The 25,754-nt window shown below is 40.1% G+C and overlaps 1 protein-coding gene across 5 annotated transcripts in view; it reads left to right on the forward strand.

The window, feature by feature from the left end:
* kif5ab (kinesin family member 5A, b) overlaps nt 1-25,754 on the forward strand; it is a 105,338-nt gene that overhangs the window by 15,693 nt on the left and 63,891 nt on the right. For all 5 annotated transcript variants that reach the window (XR_013630309.1, XR_013630308.1, XR_013630311.1 and 2 more), the window contains exons 2-6: nt 19,199-19,286; nt 21,238-21,311; nt 23,333-23,437; nt 23,698-23,746; nt 25,481-25,536. Coding sequence is in view for 1 of the 5 variants with exons in the window: in XM_078798689.1 (XP_078654815.1) it covers nt 19,199-19,286; nt 21,238-21,311; nt 23,333-23,437; nt 23,698-23,746; nt 25,481-25,536 (372 nt within the window). In the remaining 4 variants the exon portion in view is untranslated. The remainder of the gene's footprint in view (nt 1-19,198; nt 19,287-21,237; nt 21,312-23,332; nt 23,438-23,697; nt 23,747-25,480; nt 25,537-25,754) is intronic.

Here is a 25,754-nt window from a genome sequence, read left to right on the forward strand (position 1 = left end):
ATGTTTTTGGAATGTGGGAGGAAACCGGAGTACCCGGAGAAAACCCACGCATGCACAGGGAGAACATGCAATTGGAATTGAACTCCAGGCTGTGAGGTCTGCGCGCTAACCACTTGTCCGCCGTGTAGCCATTTTCTGTTTTCTGTTGTATAATTTCTGTTGTAGCAGTTTTTGCTTTTTTTTTGCATTTTTAGAATGACACAGTGGGCCACATTAAATGGTATTGCACACATTAAAGATGCTAAACCCAATCCCGCGCTGGTCAGACCATTTCTCACCCCCCATTGTGAACTCACAACCATTGTGAACAGCAGCGCATGTTAAAAAAGCAAATCATTACCACAAACAAGAGCCTGCAAGCATGAGACTCTCCCTACAACATCTTCACACAGACAGTTAACGTTTGCCGCCCCTGCACAACCTGAAGCTCCCCTCCACTGTGTCGTGTGGAAAACATCTCCTTGTCATGCCATCAAGGTTTGATTTTTGGTCATCAGAAAATACATTTTTCTTCCACCTTTCAATATTCTATGTTTAGTGCTCTCTTTGTAAATTCCAAACAGGCAGTTTTTGAAGGCTATTAGGCCTTTTTCTTTAAAGCCTTCTCTCACAGAAGCCATCTGGTGGTAATTGGACTGCACCAGTAACAACCTTTATGGGCCAAGGATAATCCTGTGTCTTGACGGACAGCTAATGGGATCCTCCAATCCTCAGGGTTGGTGACATTTTTTTGGGCCTACCACTTCACTTCACTTCACTTCACTTTTTTTATTCCACAACCCTCAGCATCTCTAAAAAAAAGTTTCAAATGACACAAATGTCACACTGTGTCCAACCTCAGCAGCAATGGCGCTCTGCGAGGTGCCTTTCTTATGCAGCTCAACAATCCGATCACGTTCAAAGAGAGAAAGCTTTTTCACCAATGAACCCAACATGCATGTTTTTTAAATGTAGGAGCAATGTGGGAGTACCCGGAGAAAACGCACTCACACACAGGGAGAACATGCAAACTCCACACAGAGATACCCAACTTGAGATTCGAGACCAGGTCTTCCCGATCTACTGACTTGCGCGTAATCATAATAATATATGATCTCAATCAGTGTATAAACCTGCAAAACAACATCAACAAATTTAAAACTTTAAGGACTAATGCTGGTATATTAAGGACAAAGTGTAAACAGAAATGCTGTGTGTGTGTGTGTGGTCCGACCACACATAATGTATGAAGGCCAGCATGATGCCATGATGTGGCAAATAATAAATAACACAAAGAGCTTTAAAAGCTACAGGAGCAAACAGTGCAATCCTGCCTACAAGCCTTCAGGGGTGGAGTAATTCAAGAACAAATCCTGAGGGCTGAATCTCCTTCCTTGAATATTCTACTGAAATGTAATAATTCATTGTTATTCAACTAACTCATTGAGTCGTGAAGTCAGGTAATTTGTATTATAACCCGCCTCTGGGAAGAAAAAGAAATATGCATAGTGTTTGTGAAATTAGCATAAATTGAATTAATTAGAGAAACGGGGATCCTTGTGAATGAAGTGGAGGAAATATGGGAAGAGTTTTATGTGACAATATGTCACAGCTGCCGCACGCTCAAGTGCTTCTCTTCAAGGTTTCTCCATGGAGTTTTTCCTTGCCTCCGTCCACCAAAATGCTGTATACTAAAGGGGACCTATTATGCTCATTTCCGTGCCTTTGTATTGAATTGTGGACTCCTATGAAACAGCTCCACATAAAGCTTTCTAGATTTTCCAGAATCTGTACCTATTCCAGCTGTATTTCCTTGTATTATTCCACTGTGATTGGTCACGCTCAGTCAGTACAGCCAACAGCTGTACAGCTCATATACAGTTTTTCACAGAAGTGACAACATATCTTCTCAAGGGTAATAAAACATAGATATACTTCACAATGTACAGCTTGAATAGCCGCATAGATAGAATCCACTGAAAATGAGTCAAATTTTAATTTATGCGTTATTTGTATGCATAAAATGATCATGTTTTTCCTCATTTCCTCAATAAAAATGCACTTTGAACATGTAATTAGGTCTATACATTTGAATACATTACACACAATATATATGCTTGGTTTGATTTAAATAAAAGTAGAAAAATCTAAATTAAGTAATTAGGTAAATATTGAAAATAAATATAAATAAAAAAAATTACATATAATAATAATAATAATTATTATAACTAAATAAAAAATAAAAATGAAATGAGTTAAATAAAAGTGTGAAAATGAAAAACATAAAAAGTAAAAGTGCAAAAAAATACAAATAAATAAAAATTAAAAAAACGAAATTAATACAATTAAATTAAAACAAACAAACAAACAAAACTAATAGTGGATTGTGACTTAATGATCATTGGAAAATGTAAGTCCCAGGTTGAGATCATTTGGCTATCCCTGCTCTAAAGTATATCTATGTTTCCTTTTGTTGTACTGTCCCTTAAGAAGATGCACTGAGAAAAACGCTTGCTGAAATGGCAAGGGTCTGCTCACGCTTGTGCGGTTGTAAGCCTTGGTAAGATTACAAATGAAGTTTCAGCCGTCTGATTGATTGATTCATCGATTAAGAAATGCACCGTAAGACCTTTGTCTGCCTTATTTCCGTATGTCTTAGAATCTGAGGATTGTTCCAACAGAGATTAAAAAGTGCCAATTCTCCGCTATTTACTGATCCATGAATGGAGTTCATCTGTATTATAAAAGGAGATTGTCAATTTGCATAAAATGGAATTAATTTGAGAGAGAAACAGATGAGGTAAAGTAGCAAAACAAAAAATGCAAAACCAAGTGTGTAAATATTCCGCATGGTGCCATAACAAATCAGCATCGGGAGGCCGCTGCAGCCTGGAGGAGTGTCAACTGGGACCAATTGTGAGAGCTGTGCACAGATTAAAATAAGAATGGTATAAAAGGTTTGGGGGAAAATAATGTAACAAAAAAACAAATATAGTCAGGGTTAATGTACTTGGATTAGCATGAGTCAAAACACAATGGAGGACTCGTGTGATCACTTAAGTCCGTCAGGATTCTGATTGTATCCACCGAGCTAATGCAGCACACACACATGCTGCACCATGTGCCGTCGCTTCCGGTGCGCCGCCTCCAGACGGCGAAGGGCGGGCGAGTGCGCTGACACGGTGGCTGCATCCAGGACATGCTGCACGAGCATGGCTAATGAAGAGAGGATGCTGCATTCATGCTCACCCTGGCCCAAAGCCTGCTAGTCATGCCCTCTCCTGTCATGAAGACGAGAGACGAGCGCCAGTATAAATGTTGACAAACTGGCACAAGCTTATCTAAGGCTGGCATATGTGCGGCAAAGAAAAGCAGCAGAAGACGTTCATTGCTGCTGCTGTCTGGCGTGTGAATTTAATATTTGGAAAAAAGCTGGCCACTTATTCAGAGAAGTGGATCGAATGTCTTCCAATAAATGACGGTTGGATAAAACTGGGACGCTAGAATGCTAAATGTCAAAGGAAAGGAAAGTGGAAACTGAACCTTAAAATATTCAGAAATTGACAAATTCTGGGCAGCACGGTGGTCTAGTGGTTAGACCTCAGGCCTCACAGCTAGGAGACCAGGGTTCAATTCCACCCTCGGCCATCTTTGTGTGGAGTTTGCATGTTCTCCCCGTGCATGTGTGGGTTTTCTCCGGGTACTCCGGTTTCCTCCCACATTCCAAAAACATGCTAGGTTAATTGGCGACTCCAAATTGTCCATAGGTATGAATGTGAGTGTGAATGGTTGTTTGTCTATATGTGCCCTGTGATTGGCTGGCGACCAGTCCAGAGTGTACCCCGCCTCTCGTCCGAAGACAGCTGGGATAGGCTCCAGCACCCCCGCCACCCTCGTGAGGAAAAAGTGGTAGAAAATGAATGAATGAATGAGAAATTCTGACCATTATGGGCCGTATGCCTAAAGATCCTTGAACATCAACATTAATGTATTACTGGTCCTGGTTCTTCAGACACAATCATTTTTCATTTAAATTTTTGTAGTTAACAAGTATAGTGTTGAGCAGAACCAATGTTGTAGTAGCAGTAAGCTGCCCAGCCAGCATTAGTAGTATTTCTTTATTGTAAACAGTACAGCTAGTGTATGCAGTGATACACTTTAAAGAGCATGCAGAGGTAGATATGAGTTCACCGTTACAACAGTCAAAAAGTTGACTTTGAGGTGAGGTACACTCTGGACTGGCCGCCAGCCAATCGCAGGACAAATGTTTTCATCCTACTTCAAGGAAATTCAATCATTGAGATCAAGTCTGGAATCAATTGACCGTGATGGTCAACAAGGGATGACTGTACCGAGTGTGTGGGGACTGATGAAAAGGGCTTCTTTTGAGCATCAATACAGATTGAAATATGCTAAAGTGGGCCATTTGAAAGGTGAAAAACTGATTCAAGTAGCTCTTGTATGTGTTGCCTAAAAGGGAGCTCTTAGGCAAGGATGTTCTGACAGCCAGCAAGGCGAGAGGCAGGGTACGGGTGGCCAGCCAATCACAGGGCACTTATAGACAAACAACCATTCACACTCACTTTCATACCTATGGACAATTTGGAGTCGCCAATTAACCTAGCATGTTTTTGGAATGGGCTGCATGGCGGTCTAGTGGTTAGCGCGCAGACCTCACAGATCGGAAACCAGGGTTCAGTTCCACCCTCGGCTATCTCTGTGTGGAGTTTGCATGTTCTCCCCGTGCATGCGTGGGTTTTCTCCGGGTACTCCGGTTTCCTCCCACATTCCAAAAACATGCTAGGTTAATTGACGACTCCAAATTGTCCATAGGTATGAATGTGAGTGTGAATGGTTGTTTGTCTATATGTGCCCTGTGATTGGCTGGCGACCGGTCCGGGGTGTGCCTCGCCTCTCGCCCGGGGACAGCTGGGATGGGCTCCAGCGGTAGAAAATGAATGAATGAATTAATTGGTCGCCAGCCAATCACAGGGCACATATAGACAAACAACCATTCACACTCACATTCATACCTATGGACAATTTGGAGTCACCAATTAACCTAGCATGTTTTTGGAATGTAGGAGGAAACCGGAGTACCCGGAGAAAACCCATGCATGCACGGGGAGAACATGCAAACTCCACACAAAGATGCCCGAGCGTGGAATCGAACCCAGGTCTCCTAGCTGTGTGGACTAACCATTCATTTTGATAGTACCTCAGTGTTTTATTGTGGGAGCTTCTTATACTGAAAACATAACACAAAGTTAAAAGCTTTTAAGAAAGGCGAATCAATCTACTAAATATATGATGACGGTAGATGAGTGTCAGGTGAAAAGCAAAGAGCACAGACAGTTTACACGCTTACAGCGCTCTGCCATCCAATAGTCCCTCGGAAACACAGTTCCTTTCCAGGCTTAGTCAATACAAGTGTGTGTATGTGGGGACTTTACATACTGTAGATCTAGAGCTGTGTTCATGCTGGAGGCGCCATCATATGTGACGTCGCAGCAGTGCAGTCAACATGTCACTTTTAATGATGACACATCTTTGTCGTCTGTCATGTCTTTCGCTGTCTCTCTTCCACCAGTTTCAGTTTTGGTCTTTTATTTCCTCCTTCTCCAGTGCGTACATTCAATATATCTACGTCGTTTCTTTCTTGATGGCAGCTAATGATGGATTTTCTTGTCTTCTTCTTATTTTCCATGCAGAACCACTAGGCCACCGTGCAGCCCCTGTTATTTTATTTATGTCTCATGTGTCTTCTCTCTGATGCATCAACTGTATTTATTGGGTCATAAAAAGCTTATTTAGTCTATTTACTTTAATATTTGCTCAACTACTTGGATCAGGGCTGTCCGGGGGCCTGCACACCACATTCTGAAAATATAATGTAAGAAGTTTATGCAACGAATAAAGGAAGAATCAGCAGCAATTTTACAAGAATATGGTCAAAATATTAAGAGAAAACAACATAATAGTGTGAGGTAAATGAAGTCATTCTAGTAGCATAGAGATTGTTAATTTAAATAATACAGTTGTTTGTCACACTTAAATGTTTCAGATAATCAAACAAATGTAAATATTTCTTTTTTTAAGGGAGAAAAAGATCCCAACCTACATGACCCTAAGTAAAAAAAGTGCCTTCCTAACAGAACTTAACTGAGATTAATCAAGATCCATCACTCTGGAAAAAGGTTATAAAGTCATTTACCACAGTGAGAGTCATTATCCATAAATGGCGAATACCTGGAATAGTGGTGAATCTTCCCAGCAGTAGCTAGCCAATCAAAATGACCTCAATAGCGCAGTGATGATTCATCCAAGAGGTCACAAAAGACCCCACAACATCTAAAGAACTGCAGGCCTCACTTGCCTCGGTTAAGGTCAGTTTTCATGACTCCATCATATGAAAGACACTGGGCAAAAGCAGCTTGCATGGCCTCCAAGACAAAAACCACTGCTGAACAAAAATACCATAAAGGCTCAATTTTGCCAGAAAACATCTTGATGATCCCCAAGACCTTTGGGAAAGTACTCATTCATTCATTTTCTACCGCTTTTTCCTCACGAGGGTCGCGGGGGGTGCTGGAGCCTATCCCAGCTGTCTTTGAGCGAGAGGCGGGGTACACCCTGGACTGGTGGCCAGCCAATCACAGGGCACATATAGACAAACAACCATTCACACTCACATTCATACCTGGAGTGGCCGATTAACCTAGCATGTTTTTGGAATGTGGGAGGAAACCGGAGTACCCGGAGAAAACCCACGCATGCACGGGGAGAACATGCAAACTCCACACAGAAACGGCCGAGGGCGGGAACCGAACCCCGGTCTCCTAGCTGTGAGGTCTGCGCGCTAACCACTAGACCGCCGTGCCGCCCTTCTGTGATAAATGGAACCATAAATTCTGCCTCCACCAAAAAACAGATAATGCCTTTTTGCCAGAATAAGTACATTTCATCATTATCGTATTTAAGAAAATGCTCATTATGTATTCACTTCCCATTCTGTGATTGGCCAGTCACATGCAGGGACCGCCTCTCCCTAGACAGCAGCAGCCACAGAGGAGCTGAGCGGTGCCTCATTCATATACATGGTGCAATTGGCAAGTTAAAAACGTCTCGTGTTGCGTTGGTCACATCATCAACATCATGCACATGTCCTGTTTGACCCTCGCCTAACACCGTAGTTTGAGATGGTGTTGCGGTTAATTTATTTGACTCTACTGTCGCAGTGAGTCGAGTTGTCACAATAGCATGAAGATACTGAAGAAGCTGAGAATGTGCTGGAGCACTGCAGGTCTTTTTTTAAATTGTCATTTATACAGTGTTACCTTGGCATACCAGTGTCGAAACTAATGAGTGCTTTTTTAGATACGAGCCGTCTCTCAGCTGCGAGTTAAAATTGGGGTTACAAGCTGCTAGTCACTGATAGGCATTGTCAAAGACAGCTATTTGGAGGGCTTGTCTCACCTTAGTATGTGGGGGACAACGAGGGAGCAAGCACACATGCAGAGCTCATTATCGTTGTTAGTATTTATTAGTAATTTGCGTATTACTTATTGGCATTTATTTCTAAGTTATTAGCATTTCTAAGTTATTAGCATTTGCGCTTGAACTGCTGTGTTTCTCAAACAGGACAGAATAAAAACTGTATGATGCAAAACCTTACTTCCACGCTTCCTGTTTGAGAAACACAGCAGTATATATATTCTGTCAATCAATTAATATATTTGATCGTGATTAATCACATTAGTCTATAGTTAACTCACAATTAATAGAAATATGTTTTTATCTACAATAAGTAGGAAAAATCTCATTGTGGTAAACCATTCAATGTGCAAATACAACGATAATTACATCAAAATTTTATGGAAAAGGATATCAATTTCGGAACTAGGGGCGTTATTTAAAACAATACAGTCAGCACGTATATTTTTGTATTATTAGCATTTTAGCTTTTAAACTCTACCACAAACGTTCAGCAAATACAAAATGTGAGCGAGTGAGACCTCTCACACTGACACACATATGTCTTTGTTTATTTGTGTCAGCTCAAAATAGGTTTGTTTATTTATAATACTGGTTTTAAATTGTACATTTTGTGAGTAAACAAGCCAATTTAAGGACATTCAGAAACTATTATTATGAAGGATTTGCCTCAATGCACCTTTCCCGTCTGAAATGTATAAATGAAAGCTAATAATTAATTATTGCAAAAATTGTAATTAAATTGTAATTATTGTATGTATATATATATATATATATATATATATATACATATGTGTATATATATACATATGTATATATATAATTAATTATATATAATTACATAATATATAATTATATATATATACACACACACATTCATAATTACAATTTTTGCAATAATATTCCAATATTCCAACATAATGTAATTATGAATGTATATATATATATATATACATTCATACATTCATAATTACAATTTTTTTTTACAATTTACAATTTTAGCAATAATATTCCAACATTATCCAAAGGTCAATATACATATATATATATATATATATATATACAATAATTACAATTTAATTACAATTTTTGCAATAATTATAATTAATTAATAGCTTTCATTTATACATTTCAGGCGGGAAAGGTGCATTGAGGCAAATCCTTAATAATAATAGTTTCTGACTGTCCTTATAGTGGTATATATATACATTCATAATTACAATTTTTGCAATAATATCCCAACATTATCAAAAGGTCAATTGTCACCTTCAAATAGAGCCATCTCCATCTCCTTGTGTCCATAAACTGTCAAATATCACAGCCATTTTTGGGCTGTGAGAAGCTAACCCAATTTTCCCTCTCCGCTTTCTCCTCTTGTTGAATTATGCAGCATGTTTCACCGAGATGAAGGCCTAATCACTACTTTTATTTGTAGGCACTCCAAAAAAACACCCCTAATGAAAGAAAACAAGCGAAATCATTTGTAGATGACACTGTCGGGTCAATGATGATGTGATTAGCTTTACACAAACGGCTGCGATAAGGTCATCCCTTTATCGTTATAACACAGTGTGTCACTACTCCACCCTGAAGGCTGTTTACCAGTCAACTGTGCTTACTTCCAGCTCAGGGCTGAGTGAGTTAGGAAGAATAGGAATGCCTGCTAATGCACTTTGACTGCAGCTGTAATGAGTGGAAAGAAAGCTGTTAATGAAGCCTGATGAGCTTATAGCAGCGAGTGGACATTGGAGTATTGCTTGAAGAAAAGCAGGACACACGCTGATGAAACACAGCAGCGCCAAGACCAAACCTCTGCGGAATAAATGAGCCTATGAGTCTATGTAGGAAAATCACTGCATTGGAGCCTAATCTTTGCTTTGTATCTCATGCAACTCATGCTTTAAAATATGAAACTATATGTCTTCTACAGAGTGAAAAGAGCATGTCTGTGCTGTAGAGCATTTGTTATATATCAAAAACACTATTTTTTGTTCAAATCCATTGTTTTATGTAATTGTTCAGATGACTAAAAACTGCGAAAAATCAGAATTGACCTACAGAGTAATGGTAATGGTAATGGTTTTATTTCATTTGAACATGCATCAGATTACAATTGAATGCATCACATAATCAGTTCACAGTTCCACATGTCCAAAAGGAGTAGGAAGAAGCAGAGCTTATTAAATCCTACCCCTCCATCTGGTACTTTTACAATCAGTAACTGTTACATTTGTTCACTTCCTGCTTTCCATAATACAGTTTAAGGGTTTTTTTTGTTGTTTTTTTTAATAATGTACCTCGTACCGAAGTACAAGGTGATATGACCATCCAATGACATAATGGGTACCATAGTAAGTGTCAATATAGTGATATGTATAGCACATCATGACTGGTTCAAGACTCTTTATCCTTTATCAACTGCTTGTATTGTTTCTTGAATTGGCTCATCGTTGTGCATTGTTTGAGGTCCATAGTATTCATTCCATAGTTTGATTCCGCATACTGAAATGCTATGGCTTTTTAACGTAGTCCTAGCATATAAGTGTTTCAAGTGTTTCAAGTGTTCAGTGAACATAGCCTTGAGGTCTTGAGACCTCTAAGACCTATGTTCCTAAAATGGGCTGTATTCAGTGACTAAAATGTATTTTACCTATCATATACAATCCTTATGTGAGACATGTCTTTCTCTTTTCTGGAGAGCATATAGAGAAAACTTGCAAGCATGAAGCAGCTAACAAAGCAGGTAATGGGATTTACCTAGTCTGTCTATAAAGCCCTCCATTAAAACACCTCCAAAACGTTCCTTTTATATGCAGTACATGGAGTAATGATAGTACTTACAGTATTTTTGCAGTTCCTTGGTCATTTTAAGCCTTACTTCCTGCAGCAGCATGGAGCGTTCGCTATCACTAATCATGGCAGGCATTGTGACAGCTGACAGCAACACTACTTTTTCCTTTTACTCCCCAGCCAGGAGTAATAACGTTGCTGGGTTCTAGGCAGACCCAGCTATAGTGAAACATGAAGCCATTCTCATAGTGAATAAAAGCTAAATATTCATTTACAGTGCCTATTCTCATTGGGATACCGACTGATGGCATGACTGTATCTTCCAGCACAAAACTTGTGCTCTATGTTCATTCATTCATTCATTTTCTACCGCTTATAGCGGGTTGGTGGAGTTGCTGGAGTCTATCTCAGCTGTCTTCTGGCGAGAGGCGGCGTACACCCTGGACTGGTCGCCAGCCAATCACAGGGCACATATAGACAAACAACCATTCACACTCACAATTTGGAGTCACCAATTAACCTAGCATGTTTTTGGAATGTGGGAGGAAACCGGAGTAAACCCACGAATGTAAACTCTACACAGAGATGGCCGAAGGTGGGATTGAACCCAGGTCTCCTAGCTGTGAGGTCTGCACACTAACCACTCGTCCACCGTGCAGCCAGTGCTTTATGTTGAGTTGGTAAATTCAGCATAGTCCTCAGGTGAAAAATGCAATGAAATCAAACGAGTATTTTAATTTTTAATCTAGCATTAACTTTTCCAAGTTCACAGGCAATGCAGTAGCAAATCTAGCACGGCCTGAAATGTTGTGAGTGGCGCTGTGAGCCAGACGTTGTGTCACTATGACAGATACTAAGTAGTTCTTAGGTGTTGGCTCCTACAATGCCGCTGTAGCCTGGTTAATACGCAGGTCACGTTATATAAATGGAACATTGTTGGTGATTTATTAGAGGGCTTCATTGTCTTATTACATGCATTGTTAGCTACCTCCTGCTTGCTGTTTTTCTATCTTTAGAGAAAGACATAGTTTGTGTTTTATGAGTCCTTCACTAACATAAATCTAGTACAAGAACCCTTACATAGAGGCTCCCAGAGATATACATTATATATGCACTCAGCAAACACCTCACTGAGATGGTTGCAGCGATACCTATGGATTTGGCACATCTGCACCTTAAATAAATGCAAGAAACTTAAACTGGACTTATTATGCTTTTTCCCCTTTTCTGACAAATAATTGTTGATACAATTGTATGAGGTTTCCACATTTGGAAGTGAACCCTGAAATAAGTTTGGGATGTTTTGGATAGAGTTTTACACCGAGTTCTACTGAGGTCATTGCGATCCGATCCGATTTTGGGGGCAGGGAATAAACATGGCAATGAATATGGAGGCTGCCAACGGCTGGGTTTACCTTGGGCCCCCAAATAAGTAAATACGCCCCCTGGTCACAGCTCCCTCTTGTGTGTGTGTGTGAGCTTTAAAGAAACGCTTGCGTCTCAACTAATTTGTCACATGCATAAAAGTGACATTGTCATCTGACCTTTTACTGCTGAGCTAATGGTAAAAAAAAAGAAGCTCATTTGGAGCTAATTATGGAAAAGGCCATCTTGGGAAGAAAACTGAATTTGTTGGTTTTGAAAATGCAATATAATAAGACTGAGTGTTGGTTTTCTAGTTTAAAAAAAAGAGTTCATGTGCAGCTTCCATTAATATAATAGATGCCCCTCACGTCATTTATCTTTTATCTGCCGAGAGCAGCAAAATCATGTCTAATTACAATAATGTGAGGGTGGCACTATCACTATTCATATGCTAATCCCTTCCTGCGTTAACTATTTAAACACATTTCTTATCTTAGGCTGTGCTCCATCAACATATATCTTCAACTCGATGATTCTTTTCACTCATTCGCTTTCTCTCATTGGCAAACACAGCACTCTTTGAATGTATCGACTTCTGACTGCAAGAAAATGACTTTTCAGCAGGATGATGTAATAAAGAAACACAAGTAGAGGGTCTGGATGATTGAGTTTATGATTGAATCAACAGCGCCTCTGCTGGTCGCAGCCAAGTACTGCACTTTATTTTCCCTTCACTTCTTCAAGACACTAACTACTTCTGAAGCACTGTGGAAAGCGAGTTTGTGCAAAGTAGGATTCCTCATATTTCTGCAGTTAAAACATAGAAAACCTGTTTGCCAACTTCTAAATGACATTATTAGAGCTCTTTAAGCCTGAAATAACACCCCTAAAGTCAACTTTACACTCCTTTTACCCAATATAGTAGACATAATAAGAGAAAATAAGACATAAATAAGACTTATGCTCGTGTGTGTTGTTGTAATTTTTTCTGGTGCTAGCGGGATGCAGACGGGAAGTAACATTGAGGGTTCAGTGTTGAGTTTTAGCTTGATGTGCCCATGTTAGGGGTGAAGACTGTTCCGACGATCATGTCTGGTGCTTGTGTGTCTCACCCAACATTATAGTAACATTACTGACACATAGTGGCCAGTAAGGATCAACTGATATATCGGGCCGATATTTGCGTTTTTTACTTGAATCGGTATCAGCCGATTCGCGCGTGGGTTCGCCGATGTATTTTTCCGCCGCATGATTTACAGACAGGCATCTGCCGAGCAGCTTTGCGTTGTCTTTACTGCTGTTCCAATGTTGGTTCTGTTGCTGCTGTGTTGTGCAACATCCTGGTTAATATATGGCCATATGATCAAAGAGATCCTTGTCAAATGTTTGTTAAAGTAAAAAAAAATGAAGTAGTTTTGCAGAATATTATGATAATGTTGCATTATTTAAGAGATAATTAAGTCCCATCAGTTACAGTAAGCGACATTAAACCATCATTGCCGCTCTTCCATTTAGTTTTATGGATCTCATTAGTATGTGTGCAGGTGTACAGCGGCTCCTCCGTTTATTCCTTCTGCATTTACAACTTTTGACCATAACATTATATATTTACATGTGGGGAAGCCCTCGCGCTCACATTCCCAGCAGCAGGTGACCCAGCATGCCTTGTGGGTTATAAAATAGCATTGTGTGATATGTACAGTATAGTAATGACAATGCATGTGTTACGTGTTATTTTTGGTTGCACCGTGAGTGAGGTAGACGTTTGGTTCGTGTTGTGCGAGTAAATAGCCACGTTTACATGGACCCAAATATTCCAATTCCATTCGGGTTATTTGCTCAAACGGAAAGAATGTAACCTTTGTATACACCTCATTCTGAAAGAAAAGTGCCAATCCAAATTAACATATAATCGGATTCACAGGGGTGGAATATTCCTTTCCCAAATCCGATTGAGGTATCTTGTAACCGTTCAATCGCAAAGTTGTCAGGGTGCGTTCTTCTTTGTGGTGTTTTTCTTCTTCTGTTGTTTATTGGCGGTTGGCAAGCAGCTTTCGTGTGCATTAGCGCCATCTGTGGAACAGAATCTAAACCCTTCTATACGCCATTCACAAGTACAGTTTTATTAAAAAAGAAAATACATATCTATATAAAACATGTGCCGAGCTTAATTATAAAATATTAGCAAGATTGAACTTTATCTTTTCCTGTTCCCGGGTGCGTTCTTTCAGCGATTGCTGAGATATGACGTAACACGCAGCTCCAGATGTTCTTCGATTTAAAAAAAATGGAGGCGAGCAATCGGTACTGGAATGCTGTGGAAAGTTTGTTTTTGATTCAAACTAAATTTCAAGACTGAATGAACGAAAAACTGTCAATACAGAGTTATTCCAACAAGTGAAAGAAAAACTCGAGGAAGTCGGTATCACGTGATGTTGATGTTTACGCGCATGCGCATGCCCCATTGACTATTCTGGTTGATTATAGCAGCGCATGTAGACAAGAGATTGTAATATTCCTTTCCATGTATACCATTACGTTCGGAAAGGTCATTCGGAAAGAGAAAAACTCCTCATGTAAACGTGGCTAGTGATAAGCTAGTTATTTGCACTTCCTCATGATAAGCTCATCAAAAATTTATATTTTATGAGTGGAAGCAGGAGTGTCCAAACTAACTGGCAACCCAAAGCTTTGACCTTTTGTGTAACCTTTTAACAAAATATAAAATATATATACAGTACAAACATCAAACAACTACCCCCCCCCCCCCCCCCAACCACCCACCCCCATCCTTGACCTTTCAGTATGCAGCCCTTGGTGGAAAAACATATGGACACCCCTGCAGTATAGCGACACATATGACAGTTGTTATTGTAAAGAAAAGCCCTACATCTCTTCCCTCCGTCCCAAGCATCAAATCCCCTTATGTAACACAGGAGCTGTAAAGTGGGAGGTCATTGTGTTGCAGCTCCCACTCAGCTACAGACAAAACATCAAATTGTTTTAGTTCAAGCTCTTGCCGACAGCATCACATTCCCAGTGATGTAATGCTGTTTTATGTTGGTTAGGAGAGAAGGAAATGGCATCCCACCTCCAACCCCTAGGGACAACACATATAGTGCTGGAGTAGATCCATTACTAGTAACGTATGGAACCATGACTCCATGAAGAAAACACCACCATAGTAGGTTTCGCAATCATAGGAGCTAGTATCAGAGGTGGGACGCCACATGCATTGTTAGCCCCTTTCACATAGTTTGGACAATCAGGCTTTTTTTATTGCAGTATTGTATAAATGACACCGATGCTGGCGGAATGTTGGATGTTGGCGGGATGCTTCATGTGCCCCTTTCATGCAGCCTGTGATATCTGGCTTTTTTCTTTCCTGTGTTTTGTTATATCAACACTGGCACTGAATTAGGGGACAAAGTCGACCTGGCAATTTTCCGCCTTCTGAAGTTGTATCAAAGGAGTAAAAGAGGTAGGATGATGCATTTAGAGTAGCCCCTTTCACACAACTAGTAAAATCTGGCTTCTTCATAGCTTTTTTTTTGCCCCTGCTGCAGTATGCATAAACATCGCTGACATTGAATGCAAAGACAAAGTGGACCCAGGCTTTTTTATGTGTTGATGTTGTGTATAAACAGCACCAGAGGTAAATACAGGGGCAAAGTTGACTCTGCAGTTTTTGGGAGGCCGCCATAACAAAGCAGGGACACCTTTTTTGCAGCCTGTAAAATCTCACTTTTTTCATGTCATTGTTCAAGAAATTGGGTGAAAAAAGTTGACCTGATAATTTTCAACCTGGAAATTTTCCTTTTTTTTCCTGTAATAGCCCCTTTCACACAGCCTGCAAAATATTTCTTCCACATTTTTTCCACTGTGTTGCAGTATGAATGAATGGGGCAAATCCTGTTACACAGACACACTGTACATATAGTAGATGTATGGACAAAGTTTCCCAAAAAAATTTCCCACCTTGGAAGGTAGTATCAGAGTCATGACAGAGGTAGTTTGACCAATGCAGCTCCTTTCACACAGCCTGCAAAATCTGTCTGTATGAATGACACTGGAGGAGGGGATAAAGCCTGTGGATGAAGTTGACATGACACTCTCCCGCCTCTTGAGGTAGTATCGGAGTCTTAACAAGGCGGGATGCTGCATGTAGCCCCTTTCACACAGACAGAAAAAGTATTGTTTTTTCCTGTTTGCCTCAGTTCTATATAAATATCACTAACACTGAGCGTGGGGAGGACAATTGATGAAATCTGGCTTTTTCACTTATTGTTTTCAGTGTCTCAGTTCTGTATAAAGGAAAGTTGACACTGAAAGTTGACCTGGCAATTTCCCAACATGTTTTCTTTGGCTGTTTTTTGGCTGTTTTTATTTTGACCCAAGTTACTGCATTTTTGTTGTTGTGCATGGAGAAAGTATTGTGGTGACTATGCATAGAGGACATACACAATATATGACTGTGGGTTGGCCGCACTAATTATGTATGTGAGGTGCATGTGTGGCGCACAACACACAGAAATCAAGGTGACATGTGCACAAAGTGTGTAAGTTAGTCTTGCATACTGAAGAAACCGTAACCGTCTCTGCATGCATGCCCTCCGTGTGTTTCTTACTTCTTTTTTTTTTTGCAAAACACTTCGCATAACCCCTTTTCATCGCCTTTTTCACTGGTTTTTACCCATGTCGGGTGAAAAGTCAGCGTGGGAATTTTCCCACTTTTGGAGATAGTATCAAGAAGCAAGATGGCACATGTAGCCCCTTTCACACAGCCTGTAGAAATATTTTTTCCTTGCTGCAGCCATGCATTAACAAAAACTAAAACGACTTAATCTTTCATGTCACGCTTGGACAGCAAATCCCTGCAAGTAAATCAAAAATAATGAGAAAATGATTTGGGTTTTAACAGGAATCAATGGCAGCCATGTTTTCACCGCTGATGCTGTCAACAAACCGAGAAGTCTCAAAGCCTTGCGGATGAATAAGGGATGGAAAAAGGCTGGGAGTCAACAAGACAAACTAAAGTGCCCGAGGCGGCGTTTCTGCTTCTATATGTTGTCTTTTGTTGACGGCGTAATTGAAAAGGTTGAAAAGCAGCACATCTCCTCTACGATGCTGCGAGATGGAGTAAGGGGATTATTTAGCGCGCTTCATCATGGGATGTAATCACGGCTCACAGTCCCCATGGATTGTACATATGGGCCTCATTGTAAGATGATGTAACAGTGAAAGCAATGAGCAACTGGTTGATATCTAAAATAATCATACATAGAGCAGATTATCTGTGTCGTTCCCCCATCTTCATCTAAAATGCTTATAACAGAGATGGCTGTGATTACCCTGGGGATTGTCTTGCTTTACATAAATGATAAGAGCAACACAATTCCCTTGTTGGCTTCAAGATGTCTGTCACATTTCATTTTCCTTCTTATTGCCCAGCCAGCCCATCACGGCACTCCCTATTCATTATACTGAGAAAATAAAACCTCTAAATGGCCATTATACACATACAGTACAGTACAACAGTTACTTTAGAGTAGTCAGTGGACAGCTTTATAGCAGTTGACGGCTATTTAGACAATAATGGCTGTGTTAAGGTGTTTCCAGTAGATGGTAACTCATTAAAGCAGGGGTCTCAAACTCAATTTACTTAGGGGCCACTGGAGCTCGGGTCTGGGTGAGACTGGGCCGCATCAGGTTTTCCAAAAAAAAAAAGAAAACGCATTTATTAAAAACAAAAACATTTAAAACACGTCGCTTTGGTTCAAATTTTCTACAATAAAAGCTCTGATAAAACATTCCACTGTTCTCAAATATCTTACTTTTTATTTTTTTAGACAAAATAAAATGAAAAATAAGTAAACAAATCAAGAATAAAGAAAATCAATCAGTAATAAATAAATAAATATAATCATAATAATAAAACGGCAAATAATAAAAACTTAAGAAACCACATATGGTTGGTGGGTAGACAAATTATTTTTTTTCAGATTAAAATGAACAAAGCATTATTAGAGCCCTGTAGACATGACAAAACACGACTATAGTCACATTTATACTCTTTTTATTTACAACATATTGTGCAACTGCAGGGTCTTGAGACACATGCTAACTCGCAAACTAGAGAGCTAGCGACCTAAACGGTAGCCTTCAAGTTATTTCCTTTAAACTTAAATAGCCAAAAACTTACCACTTCCACACAGATAGGGAGGATAACTATTAACAGTTATTTAACCTTTAACATGAACATGAATCAAACGTAATAATTTTTTCTGGGTACATGATACCATACAGCATCCATATCAAACTTGCGCGGGCCGCACTAACATTAAACTTTCATATCAAGGCGGGGGCCTCAAATTAGTGTCCTGCAAGCCACATTTGGCCCGCGAGCCGCGTGTTTGAGACCCCTGCATTAAAGTATTCTAAAGAACTACTTCCACCCCTTCAATCAGATAAATAGATTTTATTCATTCAACCTGTCAGATGAAAACAAAACTTTCTTAAAAGGCATCCGAACACAAAGTTAAGTGTTTTTCATGATGGAGTAATATATATTTTAACAACAGATACAACATTCTACTGTGTAGAGTCACTAACTGTACATATTTGACCATAACAGACTTATTTTGTTTTAAACAAACACAAACAACATCTTAGTCGCTCCTTTGCTTTGGCCGTTTACAATATTGATGATGTTTGGATGCTAACCATTTTTCAACTCACACTACAAACTGTCAGGTGTGCTCGGGAGCAAAAACAAACCAAAAAATCCTCTAAAAGAATAGAAGAAGAAACGATATGTTATTACTGCAGCTTAGTGGTTAGCACATAAGCCACACAGCTAGGAGACTCGGGTTCGATTCTGTGTGGAATTTGTTGTCCTTGTGCATGCGTGGGTTTTCTCCGGGTACTCCGGTTTCCTCCCACATTCCAAAAACATGCTAGGTTAATTGGCAACTCCAAATTGTCCATAGGTATGAATGTGAGTGTGAATGGTTGTTTGTCCAGTGCCCAGTGACCCTCGTGAGGATAAGCTGTATAGAAAATAGATGGATTTTGACAGGAGAGTATTCGTTTAATACAGTTTTTATCTTTTCTACATCATTCCAGTCACACATACTACTGAAAAACATGAAGTAATTCCCAAACAAGACCACAAGAAGAGACATTTGTGTGTAAAAAAAAATTCTTGCACTAGTGTTTGTGTCTTTCTGATGTAGTTTCTTTGTGCAGGTCATCCACTTTTTACAGCATTTGCAGCACCATTTGTCCTATTCGCTCTGCAGGTTTTTGACTGCTGCCTGTAGAAGCTTCAGCAGTCTTTCACAATAAAATTCAAGCCCAGTGTGTCACAGTGTGATGTGTGTGTGTGTGTGTATACACACCAACATCCTCCATAAAGCATGTTCACTGTATGTGTGTGTGTGTTTGTGCAGGAGATATTTATGTGGCAGCTTTTATGGAGGCAATATGACACTAGTCTTTTATTGATGATGGCAGATGATGGGGGCGACCTTTTTTGTCTTTGCAGTAAAACACGACTTGTCTTTCACAGGGGAGGCCCTACGTCTTTGACCAAGTGTTCCCCACCCACGCCACGCAGGAGCAGGTCTACAACACCTGTGCCAAACATATTGTCAAAGGTAAGAGTCCCGACGATGATTTCTTTCATCGCTGTGGGATTCTGCTGCATCAGGCCAAAACGGTGTCATAACTTCAATATCAAGTACGAGTGTCATATTCATCACTTTTTCCACAACCACTTGCATCTGTCATTTATTTTTCTATACCTTCAGGGTCTGGCTTTTGTTTCAATGAAACGGAGTGAGGAAGGGATTGATTTGTCAAGTGCGATTACTTACTCGGTGTAAGATGAATGGTTTTACCGCATAAAAGTCACAAAAACACAAGGCAAAAGATTTAGCAGGAGCAGGCAGATCTTCAATCTGTATTAACCGGGAAAACAGAAACACTTTTTTCTTTTTTCCATTCACATTCACATCCCCAGGATATAAAACGTCTAAATGCACAATACAATTAACTATCATTTTTAAAATACAGTTTAATGTGCTTAGTGACAACTTGCTATTAGCATCAATGTCATGTGGTTTTGTTTCATGTATTTGCACATTTTAAGGTCACAACTCATTCCTCTTATTTCAGTCTTACTCAATCAAATGAGTCATTTCAGCATAGGGAATTTAGGAATGTTGCCTGAGATGACCCAATACATATTTTGAGTAGTTCAATATGTATATTATCAGATTTAGAGTCAGAAAAGGACAGAAATTGAAGTTTATTTTGAGGTACAGTAAGCAAAATGGAAACCCTGTTTCCAAAAAAACAGCATAGACCAGCTACCAGCATGACCAGCATACGTTGTGTTTTTGTGCTGGTATGCTGTTCTGGAAACCAGCATGACCAACATGAAAACACCATTTATGCTGGTCTTGCCGGTATGCTGGTCCCCAGACCAGCATTGAAATGATGCTGGTCTATGCTGGTCTGGAAACCAGTGTGGCCAAAATGAAAACACCACTTATGCTGGTCTTGCCGGTATGCTGGTACCCAGACCAGCATGGAAATTATGCTGGTCTTGCTGGTATGCTGGTCCCCAGACCAGCATGGAAATTATGCTGGTTTATGCTGGTCCATCAGCACAAAGCAGCATAAACCACCATATAAAGACCAGCATAGACCGGCATCGCTCCATACTGGTCTATGCTGTTTTTATCAGCAGGGAATGTGTTCATGTTTCACATAAGGATTGTGATGAATGGGCAAAATTCCAAAAAAGTGCAGTTCCCCTTTAACAATATGTTGATTTAGTATTAAACTTTGCTGCATCATATTGTTTGTATTTTTTCCTGTGTGCCTGGACAGTGAAAGTTAAGTTGGTGTGATTGAGAACCCTGCTTCTATATTGGTTCTTCATGCTTCCAAATTAATAAGGTAAATAACTGCCCCAGTTATAATTTGAGCATTTGTGGTAAGCACATTATATGTCTATTTTTCAGAACTTTCTTATTTTCCAATAAGAAAAATGGTTTACTTATTTGTAAGAAAATGTTGAGATGTGAGTAGGAAGGCAAGGAAAGGAAAAAATGAACCAAGCTTTGATTCGTCCTCGGCTGGCTAACTCAGCAGTCAAGCTTTCAGGCTGATGTGTGTTTTTTTTTTCTTGAACCCTTGTTAGGCGCGTACCATAGGGATTTATTAGCCTGTGTGAGCAGTGTTACTATATAACCTTGACACAAGCCAAAGTGTTGCTAGTCAGTCACTGAGTCTTGTACACAAGATGTACTTTGTGTATTATGTAGCACTAAATACTACTGGGATACAACTGTATGTGGTACAATACCAGACTGTTCAGTCCACTGTTGTAATGGCGTACGGTTCCATTCCTACTAAATGCCATCCAGGAAACCAAAAAAACATATTCCAAGACTGAATAATTTGATGCTCATTAAACTGAGGTGTAATTCTCAATTGGAGAACTTTAGACACTTTTGAGTCTTGTACTACTTTTTTCTACACAGATTTTTTTTCTTGCCTTTTTTTTTTAACATGCATTTGATCTCCCTCTGCCTTCAGATGTTCTCGAAGGATACAACGGCACTATCTTTGCCTATGGCCAGACATCCTCCGGAAAGACGCACACAATGGAGGTACAGTACTGCGTTATGTATCATTTAGAAGTTACTATATACCAGACGAGACGAGATACACAGTTAGTGTAGCCAGTCCCTTTTCACACAGAGGTCTAGTAAAATTGGTCTATCAAAGCCAACTATATATGCAGCATGCATGAATTCACCTGTGCCTTTCACACAGAATTCATATCCCAGGCATACGTATACAGTTGTGTTAAAAAAGTGTTTGCCCCCTTCCTGATTTCTTACTTTTTGCATGTTTGTCACACTTAAATGTTTCAGATCATCAAACAAATGTAAATATTAGTCAATGACAACACAACTGAATACAAAATGCAGTTTTTATTTAGAGGACAATAAACCTACATGGCCCTGTGTAAAAATGTGATTCTTCCCCCCTGTTAAAACATAACTTAACTCAGATTAATTGAGATCTATCAGTCTAAAGCTTTGGGAACCACCATTATGCACTAATACTGAAAACATGGAACAGTGGTGGACCTTCTCAGGAGTGGCCGGTCGACCAAAATAACCCCAAGAGCGCAGCAATGACTCACTCAAGAGGTCACCAAAGACCCCACAACAACATCCAAACAACTGCAGGCCTCACTTGCCTGAGTTAAGGTCAGTGTTCATGACTGTGGTCAAAAACAAACAGCATGACAGGAGTTCCAAGACAAAAACTACCGCTGAACAAAAGGAACATTAAGGCTTTTCTCAGTTTTCACAGAAAACATCTTAATAATAATACCCAAGAACTTTGGGAAAATACTTTGATGAGACAAAAGTTGAACTTTTTGGAAGGTGTGTGTCCCATTGCAAGTGATGTAAAAGAACATCATACCAATAGTAAAATATAGTGGTGGTAGTGTGATGGTCTGGGGTTGTTTTACAGCACCTGAAATACTTACTGTGATCAATTGTATGAATTCTCCTGAAGGAGAATGTCCGGCCATTTGTTGGTGACCTCAAACTGAAACCAACTTGGGTTCTGCAGTAGGACAATGATCCAAAACACACCAGAAAGTCCACCTCTGAATAGCTGAAGCAAAAACAAAATCAAGACTTTGGAGTAGCGTTCTAAGATACTCATTGCAAGTTATTGCAAACACTTGATTGCAGTTGTTGCTGCAAAGGGTGGACCAACCAATTAGGTTTCAGGGGCATCACCTTTTCACACAGGGTCATGTAGGTTTGGATTTTTTTCTAACTTAATTGAAAGTTTCATTTAAAAACTGCATTCTGTGTTCAGTTGTGTTTCCATTGACTAAATTGGTTTGAAACATTTAAGTGTGACAAACATGCAAAAAAAAATATAATACCAGGAAGATGGCAAAAACTTTTCCACACCACTGTATATTAACTTGTGGTCACTTTACTGCAAGTTTTGAAGCTACAACTATGGTGCATTCAAGCACCGTGGAATAAAGTGCAAAATCACAATGTTTGATAAATAAAACTGAATTTGCGGGGATCCGGGCGGCACGGCGGTCTAGTGGTTAGCACGCAGACCTCACAGCTAGGAGACCAGGATTCAATTCCACCCTCGGCCATCTCTGTGTGGAGTTTGCATGTTCTCCCCGTGCATGCGTGGGTTTTCTCCGGGTACTCCAGTTTCCTCCCACATTCCAAAAACATGCTAGGTTAATTGGCCACTCCAAATTGTCCATAGGTATGAATGTGAGTGTGAATGGTTGTTTGTCTATATGTGCCCTGTGATTGGCTGGCGACCAGTCCAGGGTGTACCCCACCTCACGCCCGAAGACAGCTGGGATAGGCTCCAGCACCCCCGCAACCCTTGTGAGGAAAAAGCGGTAGAAAATGAATGAATGAATGCGGGGATCCACTGTATTGCTGAGACGATGCTAGCGGAAAAACCTGGTATGTCGTGTGACTGTAAATATTCCTCCATCCCTTTCAACTCTGCTCTCTTCCCAGCAGCACTCAGTGGGGAAGCACTTTATGAGTCTCTATGGGAAACAAGTCAAACAGCCCCTGTTCTCTCCTCTTGCATCTTGTTGTTTTCCTTCCTGTAGGGAAACCTCCACGACCCCCAAGGAATGGGCATCATTCCCCGCATTGCTGAAGACATTTTTGAACACATATTTGCCATGGATGAAAATCTCGAATTTCATATCAAGGTCAGTATGGATTGACTGTTTACGCTTGGCAGGCTGCTGCACTTTGTCAGACAAACTGTCCAGTACGTGCCGGCACGGCGCTCAGTCCTGTGATGTAATAATAATCCCCTGGTGGACGGCTGCGGTGTAATCAGCCAAGCATCAATAAATCACCATGTTTAAAGCGCTGTAATCCCACAGTATTTGTTACGCTGTAGGATAATACCTTGAAAGAGTGCAGCATCACCCCTAACAAATAACTGCTTTTGTGTCCGTCGCAGGTATCCTACTTTGAGATCTACATGGATAAAATCCGTGACCTTCTGGACGGTGTGTGTTCAAGGCTTTCATTGTAGCACACTGATGCAAATATATTCAGCATTACACCTTCTTCATTTACATATATGAAAGAGAGGGAGAAGTCTTTTCTATGGTGGGCCAAAGAATACTTGCTGTAGCAGGGTTTCCTACCAGAGTCACCAGTGTAGAGTGATAAAGTCATTAGTGATGCACCATAGAGGCATTTAAAGTGTAAGGAACTCCTACATTACGCCACTACCATGAGATTGCAGCGATACCAACACTCCATTCATCCTCCATTCATAAAAGTCCCCTTATCTTAGTCATCAATATGTCTGACTTATATTATTGCTACTAGCTTCGGGTTGGTAAACAATTTCCACAGTTGATCAGCGGTACAGTCTCTTCTAAAGTTGCTGCTTAGCCAAATGCACAAGCATAAAGGCCAGCACTCCCGGTTCTGAAGGCCCCGGGCAGGTTACATTTGAATCTAATTTAATGAAACACATTATCACAGTGAGACAATTCCACCCTCGGGCAATCTCTGTGTGGAGTTTGCATGTTCTCCCGTGCATGCGTGGGTTTTCTCCGGGTACACCGGTTTCCTCCCACATTCCAAAAACATGCCAGGTTAATTGGCGAATTAATTGTCCATAGGTATGAATGTGAGTATGAATGGTTGTTTGTCTATATGTGCCCTGTGATTGGCTGGCGACCAGTTCAGGGTGTACCCCGCCTCTCGCCCAAAGACAGCTGGGATAGGCTCCAGCACCCCCCGCGACCCTCGTGAGGATAAGCGGTTGAAAATGAATGAATAAATGAAAAAAAAAATAAAAAAACCTTAAACTCTATTATGGAAAGCAGGAAGTGAACAAATGTAACAGTTACTGATTTTAAAAGTACCAGATGGAGGGGTAGGATCTAATAAGCTTTGCTTCTTCCTATATAGTATAGGTGTCATGTACAACCATCAGAAGAACATAATCCGGCAACAAGCAAAAGACACAACAAACTAAATCAAACACTAATTACTAATGAGACACAGGTGCAGCAAAGCTGCTGCCCATGGTGCATAAACAGGAAGTGGGAAGACCAAAATAAGAGAACAAAACAGGAGAGTACGGAAATGACAAACACAACACGCGTGACACAAGCACTGCAATTAAAATGTGAAACGACCATCAGTGCTAATGAGGCCAGCAGAGAAGGCCTTGCTGGCACATACGTATACATACATTACATACATTACATACATACAGTATAGAACATCATACAGTATCTGTATGATGGAATTTTTAATGGAGAAAAAAAGCTTCTGAATGGAGATAATGAGCATCTTTGTGATGAAACGGGTGTGTGTGGGGGGGGGGTGATGGATGCACAAACAATAAACACACAAACTTCAACAGATGCATTGTGCAGTCAAATGTAATTAGCACTCAGTCTGATTGTGGAAATTAGCAGAGTACCTCCATTTAACCTCATGGTAATGAGAGTCATGGTCATACCAGACTTGGACTGACTCATCCAATATGAGGGCTTATATTGTCTACAAAAATAAGGCAATACAATATTATAACACAATAACATACATATTGTTAAATGAATACCCCTAAGTGAGCCTTTTGTGAAGCAGCTCTTGTATTGGCTGTTAGTCCAAGTGGTTATCATGTTGCTTAAGTGGTTTTGTGGTCATGACCTACATGTTTGTGTGTGTGTAACGCAATGACCTTGGTTGTTCTCTCTTTCCTCACTTGGCTGCAGTTACAAAAACCAACCTGTCAGTGCATGAAGATAAACACAGAGTTCCTTACGTGAAGGTGAGTCGTCCTCCAGCAGTCATGTTGTCATGTTTCAACAGTAGTATACTATCTAGTAACATACCACAAGTATATTAATATTGGATTTTAATGTAATCTATTGGACGTGAGTGTTGAAAGTGTGTTTCAAATTGTAAAAATGCTTTTAGTAAAGCCTACTTGTGTGTCTGTAGCTTTAATGCTAATGAGCTGTACATATACAGTGGAACCTTGGTTAG

Source organism: Doryrhamphus excisus, linkage group LG18, assembly GCF_037039965.1.
Source record: "Doryrhamphus excisus strain RoL-2023G ecotype Guam linkage group LG18, RoL_Dexc_Guam_v1.1, whole genome shotgun sequence".
NCBI lineage: Eukaryota > Metazoa > Chordata > Actinopteri > Syngnathiformes > Syngnathidae > Doryrhamphus > Doryrhamphus excisus.